The sequence below is a fragment of the Engystomops pustulosus genome, chromosome 8, assembly GCF_040894005.1.
Source record: "Engystomops pustulosus chromosome 8, aEngPut4.maternal, whole genome shotgun sequence".
Taxonomy (NCBI): Eukaryota; Metazoa; Chordata; class Amphibia; order Anura; family Leptodactylidae; genus Engystomops; species Engystomops pustulosus.
This window is the reverse complement of record NC_092418.1, coordinates 71,422,745-71,434,807: the sequence shown is the minus strand read 5'-3', so window position 1 is coordinate 71,434,807 and position 12,063 is coordinate 71,422,745. Positions and strand designations below refer to the sequence as shown.

Genomic DNA, 12,063 nt, shown 5'->3' with positions numbered 1-12,063 from the left:
GGACACCTCATGGAGTGCAGCAGAGGACAGCCCCCGCAGACACCATGGAGTGCAGTAGAGGACAGCCCCCGCGGACTCCTCATGGAGTGCAGTAGAGGACAGCCCCCGCAGACACCCCATGGAGTGCAGTAGAGGACAACCCCCGCAGACACCTCATGGAGTGCAGTAGAGGACAACCCCCGCAGACACCTCATGGAGTACAGTAGAGGACAGCCCCCGCGGACACCTCATGGAGTGCAGTAGTGGAGAGCCCCCGCAGACTCCTCATGGAGTGCAGTAGAGGACAGCCCCCGCGGACTCCTCATGGAGTGCAGTAGAGGACAGCCCCCGCGGATACCTCATGGAGTGCAGTAGAGGACAGCCCCCGCGGACACCTCATGGAGTGCAGTAGAGGACAGCCCCCGCGGATACCTCATGGAGTGGAGTAGAGGACAGCCCCCGCAGACACCCCATGGAGTGCAGTAGAGGACAGCCTCAGTGGACACCTCATGGAGTGCAGTAGAGGACAGCCCCTGCGGACACCATGGAGTGCAGTAGAGGACAGCCTCCGTGGACACCTCATGGAGTACAGTAGAGGACAGCCCCCGGACACCTCATGGAGTGCAGTAGTGGACAGTCCCCGCGGACACCTCATGGAGTGCAGTAGAGGACAGCCTCAGTGGACACCTCATGGAGTGCAGTAGAGGACAGCCCCTGCGGACACCATGGAGTGCAGTAGAGGACAGCCTCCGTGGACACCTCATGGAGTACAGTAGAGGACAGCCCCCGGACACCTCATGGAGTGCAGTAGTGGACAGTCCCCGCGGACAACTCATGGAGTGCAGTAGAGGACAGCCCCCCAGGAACACTTTATAGTGTGCAGTAGAGGACAGCCCCCGCGGACACCTCATGGAATACACTAGAGATCACTTTCTGGACAATGTACTCGGCTCTGCACACCTGAGGATCAGGTGCTGCGCATGCGCTTTTCTTGCTCGTCCCTTTGCTGAAGGAATAGGTAGCGTCTTTTTAGGGACGTAGCTTATCTATTTCCAGCTCAGAGTTCCCGCATGCACCGTTCATATGGTCCGGTACCGTGTCACCATATTCCGGGAGTCTTATGTACAGTCTCCGAGTGTTTAGCAGGCTATGTGGGCGTGGTGATATTCGCGTCACATCGGGGCGTGGCCTGGAGAGGCCGCCTGCTGTGCGCTCCTGGGGTGACAGGTCGGGAGTGTGTGGGAACGCGGAGAGGACGGCGCCGCCCCGGGACAGGGTGACCGGAGCCTGCAAATACCTCAGCGGCCGCAGACCTGCACGGAAGGTGCGAGGGGAGGGGGCAGAGCGGCCGCCGGGCTCCCGGGCCTGTGCTGCGCTGATGTGGAAGATAGAGGGAGGGGAGAGACTGGGACACAGGGAAGGAGACTGTCAGAGGCTGCTCCAGGGAGAGGGGTGACAGCTCTGCCTCACTATAGAACTTGTGCAAGTCCCTCTCCTGAAAGATGCCTCCTATATTATAGTGTGTGCCTATAGGACGTGCCAGTGCTGTATAGTGTGTGCCTATAGGACGGGCCAGTGCTGTATAGCATGTGCCTATAGGACGTGCCAGTGCTGTATAGCATGTGCCTATATGACATACCAGTGCTGTATAGCGTGTGCCTATAGGACGTGCCTGGGCTGTATAGTATGTGCCTGTAGGACGTGCCAGTGCTGTATAGTATGTGCCTGTAGGACGTGCCAGTGCTGTATAGTGTGTGCCTGTAGGACGTGCCAGTGCTGTATAGTGTGTGCCTATAGGACGTGCCAGTGCTGTATAGTGTGTGCCTATAGGACGTGCCAGTGCTGTATAGTGTGTGCCTATAAGACGTGCCAGTGCTGTATAGTGTGTGCCTATAGGACGTGCCAGTGCTGTATAGTGTGTGCCTATAGGACGTGCCAGTGCTGTATAGTGTGTGCCTATAGGACGTGCCAGTGCTGTATAGTGTGTGCCTATAGGACGTGCCAGTGCTGTATAGTGTGTGCCTATAGGACGTGCCAGTGCTGTATAGTGTGTGCCTATAGGACGTGCCAGTGCTGTATAGTGTGTGCCTATAGGACGTGCCAGTGCTGTATAGTGTGTGCCTATAGGACGTGCCAGTGCTGTATAGTGTGTGCCTATAGGACGTGCCAGTGCTGTATAGTGTGTGCCTATATGACATACCAGTGCTGTATAGTGTGTGCCTATAGGACATACCAGTGCTGTATAGTGTGTGCCTATAGGACATACCAGTGCTGTATAGTATGTGCCTATAGGACTTGCCTGTCCTGTATAGTGTGTGCCTATAGGACTTGCCTGTCCTGTATAGTGTGTGCCTATAGGACGTGCCGTATAGTCTGCGCCCCTATAGGACGTGCCGTATAGTCTGCGCCCCTATAGGACGTGCCGTATAGTCTGCGCCCTTATAGGACGTGCCGTATAGTCTGCGCCCCTATAGGACGCGCCAGTGCCGTACGGTCTGCCCCCTATAGGACGCGCCAGTGTCGTACGGTCTGCGCCCCTATAGGACGCGCCAGTGCCGTACAGTGCGCGCGTCCATATAGGTAGATTGGTGATAAGATTTGTATACTCTCTATTTGAATAAAATCTCCACTTAAAGGGGTTGTTCCAGCTTTAATTGTTATCTACAGGATAGGCGATAACAATGTGGCAGTTCTCGTGATTGGTTCAGATCTCACGATTAGACCAGTCAAAGTTGGTACTATGCCTTTAACTTTTGTAAAAAGAAAAAAATAGCGGTGACTGCCTATTTTGCTCTTTAGTTCCCCAGAATGCATTGGTGTCCTTTTTGCAAAGATGTCCTTAGGGACACTGCCCTAAACACATGACTATTGTAGTAAGCAAAAGACTGATTGATTGAAAGGTGGGCAGAAGCAGAACAGGTAGGAAAGATCTCAATGTATTTTTTACACCATACAGACGTTTGTACATCTTGGATTGAGCTATTAGGGGATTTTCTGTTAAAGGGAAACTATCAGTGACAAGTAACCTAACAAACCAGAGCCAGTACCTAATAAAGACGATTAACACCTTCCAGATGTTTCATCATCCAGAAAATCCACTTTATGCAACTAATTTGCATGTAAGTTTAAAGTCCCAGTGGTGGATGGTGCAGTGCAGAAGTCCAGTTCTCCTTAACTCAGAACTGGCTTCAGGTATGTGAATCACAGAGAAGGCTTTGTTCCGATTCAGGGAGAGCTTGACCTAAATGCTGAGCTGTTCTCTTCTGTGACTGTGCAACTAATTTGCATATATCTTTAACGGATTTAAATGTATCCAAAGGATAGAGGATAACAAGATGATTGGTCCGACTACTAGGATCCCTCTGATCCCAGGTGAAAATCTTCTTGATAAGGGACTGGCAGTGGCTTATCAGGTCAATTTCAGCTGAAGGGTTCCCTTTAAGAGTTGACATTAAATACTGTGAGGCTGAAGCATATCTTTAGTGAATTGTTGTGTAAGAATAAATAGCAAGTTTCTTGAATCTGAGTGATGGTTCTGATGATCCGGAAGTAGAGTGAGGCCGCGTTCACATGCAAATACAAGGGATGTGGCCCTTGTTCTGGATCACAAGTGTTTAAGTGTAAGCACATATGCCATCGCCAAAAGCCCCTCCCCGCAGCCATTAAATTGTGTCTTGTGGCCTCAAGGGCTATAGCATAAATCTACACTAGGCACACAATGCACAAGCTCTTAATATGTTCTTACCAGCATCAATGGTGTGGGACAATAGGAGGAATTTATCAAGACTGAGTGCATGATGAGCCAGTGATATCCTCCCTGCAGGAACACAATATTCTGCACTTAGAGGCTTTGGTTTCTTATTGTATTGGATGTACATTTCCGTTGATAGTGTACCAGGATCCTGAGGACAGGCTATAGATAATGTGCCGGGACATCACTTCCTCCTCCAGGTGTAAATGTGAGACTTTTTCATGCCTTGCACGCTAGAAAACTGGTGTACCAGGTATTATAATTGCCCCCAATGTGAATATTGTGCCCTCACTAAGCCACACCCACAATTTTCCTGCTCTCTTTTTTGCCCAAGATAATGATGTTGGTATAGACTTCCTTTCAGCCAATATAATAATATTGGTACATTGGAGTAACCAGTATAGTGCAATAATAGGTACAAGACAAAATCTGAAACTGGGCTATTGTGAGCCATTAGTTTCCTAAAGAGAAGGACCGTATTCTACTCCATGTCAGAGATCCTAGATCAATGATGTACATTGTGTATTTATTAGATAAAGGCAGTATACGGGACATTTGTGATTCAGGTAGCTGTGCCTCCTTTCTCGATAGAAGATTTTCATGGCTCTGGTTTACTATTTCGTATACTGCAGAACCTTAAATGATTAGTGTCACTTAGGTTATGGAATGTCGCAATGTGATCGGGTTGTATCCGATACTGGTGAAGTAGAGATAAAGGGCATCTACCACCAGGATGAAGGATTGTTTGCAAATCAGCCTGAGAGGCTCCAGGCTCCATAGGTGTTAATGGAGCCTGGAGCCCCTTAGGCTCATTGCATACAGGCTTTCACCCTGGTGGTAGTTGTCCTTTAATGACTATGTAACTGTTGAATATTATTTTCTCTTAACAATAGGATACAATATACAATAGGATATTTTGCTTAATATATATCCCTTGGTTGTACATTTATATATATAGTAATGGCATTGGAGCTCTACCTTGTAAAGCAGCCGGTGGATAAGGGTTATAGGGTAATCTTTTCCACCTTGAGGACTAGTAGTTGAGAATATCAGAGGAATACAAGGCAGCGCCCTCTTACAATGAAGATGTGGACTATGTTTACAATGGTAAAGCTGAGATAAAGAGTCTCAGTATCACTGGAGGAATAAAATTCATTGTATACATTTTCTTCTTTATTCTTTCCAGAGCATTTTGCCCCCTAGGGCCGGCGACACATGGTCAGAAGACATGCTGCAGGTTTAGGTTGTGATATTGCTGTGGGGGGTGGGACAGAGCTTAACTTTACCCTTGCAAAAGATGAATTCCTTGTCTTGAATCTGCAGCTTGTTAATCATTGCCACGGATATAGGGCGCAGGATTCCTCCTTTACAATGGAAATGTTATGCATCTCCCATCCCTTATGCAGGTCCTGATAACTGCTCCGGGTCGTCCACTAGTCCCAGCCGGGGTTTTCTGTCCAACTAGTCTATGTGGCTTTTATAAGAAATGCTTATGAAGTACTGACCTAGTGGTAAATATCTTTTAGTTTTATTCTTCCCTTCTGATTTGTGTTTAGGCTTTTATATGACAAGCAACTGATGCCAATAAAGTGACCACAAACCACATTTATTCAATAAAGTTAATCATTCTTTTCAGTACATATAAAGGTTAGAGCTTGGAGTGGAAGAATATATAGAATATATCTCATGACCAGCACTTATAATAGTCTATTGATGAAGAATTAAAGATACACTCGCATCCTGTCCTCTCTTCTATATTAAGAACAAAGCTAATACTTGGACCATAGTGTGAATGTAAAAAGTGATTGGTAAAAAGTTTTGCGTGATGATTTTTTTTTTTTTCTCTATTCAGATATATAGAAAACGGTCTTACAAAAGTAAATCTCTCATGTCGGAACAAATTATTCAGGCACTTGCACACAGATATAAAGCTCTTTAGGCTGATGTAGGTCAGAGATAGTTTTGCCATCAAGTTGCACTGAGGGTTCAATAGATTCATATGTTGTTTGGTTGTGCCACAAAAAAAGCATATCCCTAACCATGAAAATAAACAGAGCGCAAGTTGAGCACGTGCTTTATTCCATATGGGGCTTTTTAGAGAATTTTCATACCCTTCAACTCAGTGGCAGGACCCCATTGATCAAACTTATCCCTTGTGGCTAAATGATTATTCTAGTGGGTACAAAAATCTAGTAAATGGCCATCACCAGGGGAAGTGACATGTAACCTCTCACACAATACATAGTAAAGAGCGGAAGCCTCGCTGTACAGCAGATTTAGGCAAAGTGATAGGGCTCCAGAACAGGGGGCCTAATAGTGTATGTGTCAAGGGTTATACTGTTCTATCTTATTATGATGTTTCCATTGATTTTAGTTATCATTTTAGTGATTCATTTAAGTATTATACTGCAGCTTGAGCTCACGAATGGGTTAAAGGTAAAAGTCACATGCTACATGTTTGCCTGCCATACTCACAGCTGATCCAGAGGTATTTGCCCTGTTGCATATCTCCCCCTCTCTCTCTTAGGATGAAGTCAATTCTTCTTATTCCTCCTTCACTATTTCCCCTTATAGTAAGGACTATGAGGGTAGAAGTTATATGAGCGTTTGAAGACAAAACTAAATTGAGCCTCGATTCCCTTGATTTATCATTTTATATCAGATGCAAAAAATCCATCATTGTAAATGGTCCTTTAAAGGCAGTGGCTGTGTAGTCTGCTGCATCCCTTCTTTCCCAGTTTCCTTGCCCACTGCCACCCACTCAGTAACATTGTCCTGCTTCCCCTATAATAAAAATGAAGATTTATTTCAAGAAAGGCTTCTGATGCTGGGCTCTTCATCTACGTGACTATACAATAAATCCCAGGGATTGACTCAATTGACTATTGAACTAAACTCAATCTACGTGTTGTGTAAGAAATTTATAGCACAAAGTGTTATTTATGCCATACATACATACATGCATACATGCATACATACATACATACATACATACATGCAAACATACATTTTTAGTGTCCTTTAATAATATGTGAAACTTTTTGTAAAGTTTACTAAACTTAGTTTTGCAGCCTTAATCTCAAACATGGAAATAAATTATAGTAAGGGAGCTGCAACAATTTTTTTTCTGCACTTCCTGGCAATTATCCCATTGAAGATGTTACAGTAACCCTCTCCCCAGCGTGAAATGGCTGATTGCAGAGAACAATAGGGAGCATTCAAATGCTAAATAGCAGTTTTAAATAAGAAACATGGGGTTTAAGGTAACTTATATTTCACATGAAATCAACTATAAGCTCATGAAATCTACCAAACAAATCTTGTTATCCATAGCCTCTTTTAATCTACTAAACAAAATCAACCGTGATAAACCTTGGGTTCTTTTTATCCATGGCCTCTTTCCTTCTAAAATCAACGTTTAAAATTATGCTATTGAGCTTGAAGGGCTCCTGGGGATATTAGATTTATCTTAACAGGCTTTTACACTGTGCAGGAGAATGGCTCCCTCGGCACTCCCCCTCCCTCTGCCAGCTGTAATCTCTCACAATGTGCAGGAGCACTTCCCCCCTCCCGCTGTAATAGACTGTGAAGCAGATGCACATTGGTGCTGAATATATTGGCACTTGGGAATGGCTGGGGATAAAATGAAACAAAGGCTATTATAAAGGTGGGGCAGGTGAAGGGGGTGGAAGGTCCCTCTAAATCCCATCCATTCTGCAACTATACATTGCTTTCCACAGCAACCCAAAGTGTTCCCAGACTTGTACTTTTAATACTGATATTAACAATATATTCCAGCTTATATATATATATTAGTGTGTTCAATATTTGTTCATTCATTGTCTTTCTTCCTAGGAGGCTCAGCACCCAAGTGTCTTACATTCACTTGACAACATGATATCAGAAGTTCCCGATGTGTCTTCCAGGGTCCTCATCGCTGGAGAATGGATGTGAAGTTACATAATACTAAAGCGAATGACAGACTTTTGGAATTTAAGGAATAACTTTAACAGAGCCAAGGCTACATGTACTTTTTATAGCATCATGCAAGTCCCTTTATTTTTTTTTTGGGCCATCTGTGTTTGTGACTAGAGGAAGTGCAGCCAAGCCCTAAGTATGCCCAAGTCCTGTTAAGCTGGTTTTGTGCTGGTTAGATCTGCAGAAAACTCGCCTCTGTGCTTTCTTTCTTTTTGTTTGTTTGGTGGGAGTACATCACCGGCGACATTAATGTAAACTACCAAGGATGAAACCCTAGACAATGTTGATGGACTGGTTTTAAATACATTTGTGAAAGTTTAAAGTGGAGGTCACAGGATGGCATCCAAGGAGAGACTCTGCGAGCTCTGGATGCTGTATTGCAGCAAGGTAAGCCTTTCCCTCTCCAACACATGACTTATACTTGTACACAGGATGAAGAGATGTTATGTAAGAGATGAAGCGTTTATGATGGATAGACTGAAGAATATGATGCATCTCTGTGTAAACTTTGCATGTTGTGCGAAGAGTCTCTGGTTTGTACATTTTTAGTTAATTGTATAATACGGTATTTCCATTCAATCTAGATTTCTTGTAAACCTTATCAACCGGTACATTTTGGGGGGAGGGGTATTTACAACAAAAATATTGTTATTTTTATAGGGAGAACAGGTTGCTCCCCAGTATGATGCCTGTTGTATCCAAACATAGAATGAATGCAGAGGGGACCGCCTGTGCCCCGCTGTCTTCATTTACTTCTACGTCAATTATAGATTAATACATTATTTTTTGGTTAACTGAATTTATGTAAAGAAAAATTGAGACTGTACAAACAGGGCATCAGGGAGGCTTTACATCAAATATAATCGGGTTCAATAGCTTATTTGGCGTTATGCATGAAGTTTTACAGGAGCGCTATGGGGTATATATATCTTACTTCAGCAGGGCAAGTTTACTACTTCTGGCCAAATTTACTTCTACTGGGCACGATCACGTGGTGGTGCAAGCACTATTAGGCACTGTAAATCCAATGCACATATTGGAGGGACCAAACCAAGAGCTCCATTATATTGTTAAAAGCAGGTGTCAGATGTTCTCTATAATTTGTTCATATAATTCCAATCTACAATGAAAAAGGTTTACAGTGTCAGGGACTTGGCAGCCATAAGATTATGTATTTTAGTATTTAGTCTTTAGTATCATAAAGAAATGGGTAGCTCTTTATATCAAAGGACCCAAGCACACCAGTTATAACACTTGTAAGAGGAGTGCATGAATAAATATGTATACACGTACAGCTGAGTGGGTGACTCTGATATCAGCTGCTTTACAGCTCAGAGACCCTGCACTATGGTGAGTGAAGGCTTCTTTACTATAAGAGCTCTGCAGTAGCTGACCCCAGGAGCTGCTCACAAACAGGGCATAGATGCTAATTGTATAGATAACTTTATAGAGTTGCATTCCCCCCTGTCTCGTCACCATAACCCCTCTTCTTGCCTTCCTTGGGTGAAATTGATGGCTAATATCTAAGCTACTTTTGCATATAAAATGTACATATAAAAAGATATAAAATCTCTATATAATGAACACTATAAGCACTCTATAATTCTGTTGGAAAGTTCCAAAGGTCAATTCAGCTCCTATAAGAGGTAGAAGATGAAACCTTGTTCTTGTAGAGCACCCTGGGCAGTGCCCATAACACACTGTGGTTCCCGGTATGCATAGGAACAAGGCTTCAGTCAGCGCTGAAATGTTTCATAGCGTGGCGTCCTGAATACACTGCATGTACTGTTTGTATGTGAACTTTAGGTCTGCAGAGCTGCCAGGGTTTATGTGGCACAACATGGATTCCTTCAGAAAGTATTCATCCTTCTATAAATATAATCCATTCTTATTCCTAATATCATCATGCAGTAGATGATGACCACATTTTTCTATGTAGTTAATTGGGGTTGTGGCCTGGGGATGAATCTTGTACATGCTGCTACTTGTGTGAGACTGTTGCGCTGCCCCTGGTGAAGCGCTGTGCGGCAGACTGTTGCGCTGCCCCTGGTGCAGCGCTGTGCGGCAGACTGGTGCGCTGCCCCTGGTGCAGCGCTGTGCGGCAGACTGGTGCGCTGCCCCTGGTGCAGCGCTGTGCGGCAGACTGGTGCGCTGCCCCTGGTGCAGCGCTGTGCGGCAGACTGGTGCGCTGCCCCTGGTGCAGCGCTGTGCGGCAGACTGGTGCGCTGCCCCTGGTGCAGCGCTGTGCGGCAGACTGGTGCGCTGCCCCTGGTGCAGCGCTGTGCGGCAGACTGGTGCGCTGCCCCTGGTGCAGCGCTGTGCGGCAGACTGGTGCGCTGCCCCTGGTGCAGCAGTTAATCTTCCCAACCATGTAGTTAATTCTACTGCTTTACCATCAATCCTCACCACACTGTAGCTGTATGAAATGAAAACCTTGTGCTGTTACTTTGTACCAGACTAGTAAACATCTGATTGTTGTGCTAAACTCCAGTGTTACTTTAAGGAGAGTCTGCCATCCATTATAACCCTTCAAAATTGCTGACTGCACAGGAGATGTGGTAGCCCATCTGAGAGGTTTTTATGCTTCTGTGTACTAAGCTTTGTAAGGGGTCAAATTATTTTTTTATGGATGGAAAAAACCCCTAAGCATCAACTCGGCTGCTCTCTTCTTCGGTTTCCAAAATTATTCTTTTATTGCTGACTTGGCTATATGGGGTCTTCTTATGAAAGATCTTCAGCTTTTTGGTAAAATATGTTGCTGACTATTTCCAGCCCCATCCCCCATACATCTGCCATTGTTTTGGATGTTAGAAAGCTCTTTTGTGTCTCCTCTTGGAGACAGGTATGACTTTTATGATGCAAATTTTAACCTTATTTCTACACATACATATGTATTCCAAAATTCTTAACTACCTTATTCTACTTCAATAATCTACCCACTGGTATGTAGTCGAGGTTGGATGAATGTCCTTCTCTTGGCCCATGAAATTTCTGATGTGACCATCAAAATTGTCAGATTTCAGTGAAAAGAAGGATCCAGCTTTTAGGTTTCATTGTGCCCAATTCTTTGGTTCTCCAGTCATAAAGGCCTGTCTTATCTCTCTTCTTTTACTTTATATTTAAGAAATTGCACCCCTACATTCTGCAATTTATGTGGTTTCATTACTGTAAGTATGAGTTTTACGAGTAATATAATACACTAGTAATAGGGAATACAAGCTTGGCAGCAGGAAGCTGGACTGTGATTTATGATAAGCGTATTACATGATGTCATTTGGGAGTGACTGTCATTTTGTAACAAAATAGAACGGATTCCCTGTTTCCCCCAAAATAAGACAGTGTTGTAGATATATTAATTTTTGCTCCTGAAGAGTGGCAAGGTCTTATCTTCAGGGGGTGCCTTAATTTTTGATGTACAAGAATTCAAATTTATTGTTGAACAATAAAAAAAATAAATAACAGCATTTAGAAATACTGTAGTCCTATCATCACAATCCTCAGCATAACCAGCCAAACTCTGAATCCCGTCAAGAATTTCTCAAGCCAGTATTTTCATGTGCAACAATCTATGGTACATTTGCCAATCCAGTTGTATCATCCTCAGTCTAGGACAGGGGTCTCAAACTCGCGGCCCGCGGAACAATATTTTGCGGCCCCCACCTGGAAAAGCACCGCTCGCCGTGTATTCACGGCGGCGGTCGGGTCGCGCTGCATGGAGAGGGCTCACAGGCTGAGCCCTCTCCATAGCCGGTAAGTCTTTGCTGCATATTGCAGCAAAGGCTTACCGGTAACACCCGCGATCGGTGCTAGCACAGCGATGGCTGCCTGCAAAGCTGCCGGCAGCCTCAAAAAGATAGCGACGCATGGGCGCCGCCATCTTACCTGGGATCGCCGCTCGCCCAGGGGCAGCGATCCGTCTCCATGGTAGCCTCGGGTCTTTCGAAGACCCGAGGCTATTTCGTTTTAACCCCTTCATTACAATGTGCTGATAGCACATTGTAATGAATGAGGAGGAAAATCCCCATATACTGCCATACTGTAGTATGGCAGTATATGGTAGGATCGATCAGACAACCTAGGGTTAAAGTACCCTAGGAAGTCTGAAAAATAGTATAAATAAAAATAAAAAAAAGTTTAAAAAAAAAAAAAATTATAATAAAAAAACATTAAATTTCAAATCACCCCCCTTTCCCTAGAACTGACATAAATATAAATAAACAGTAAAAATCATAAACACATCAGGTATCGACGCGTCCGAAAATGCCCGATCTATCAAAATATGATAATGTTTTTTACAATGCGTTTAACCCCGTTATGGAAAATAGCGCCCAAAGTCGAAAATGGCACTTTTTTGC

General features: G+C 44.4%; 1 protein-coding gene across 2 annotated transcripts in view; it reads left to right on the top strand.

The window, feature by feature from the left end:
• The first annotated feature begins 1,150 nt into the window (after positions 1-1,150).
• The window catches only part of NBEAL1 (neurobeachin like 1), an 81,191-nt gene continuing 70,278 nt past the window's right edge, over positions 1,151-12,063 (top strand). For both annotated transcript variants that reach the window (XM_072121145.1, XM_072121144.1), the window contains exons 1-2: positions 1,151-1,303; positions 7,586-8,095. In XM_072121145.1, the coding sequence (XP_071977246.1) occupies positions 8,045-8,095 (51 nt within the window). In that variant the 5' untranslated portion in view covers positions 1,151-1,303; positions 7,586-8,044. The remainder of the gene's footprint in view (positions 1,304-7,585; positions 8,096-12,063) is intronic.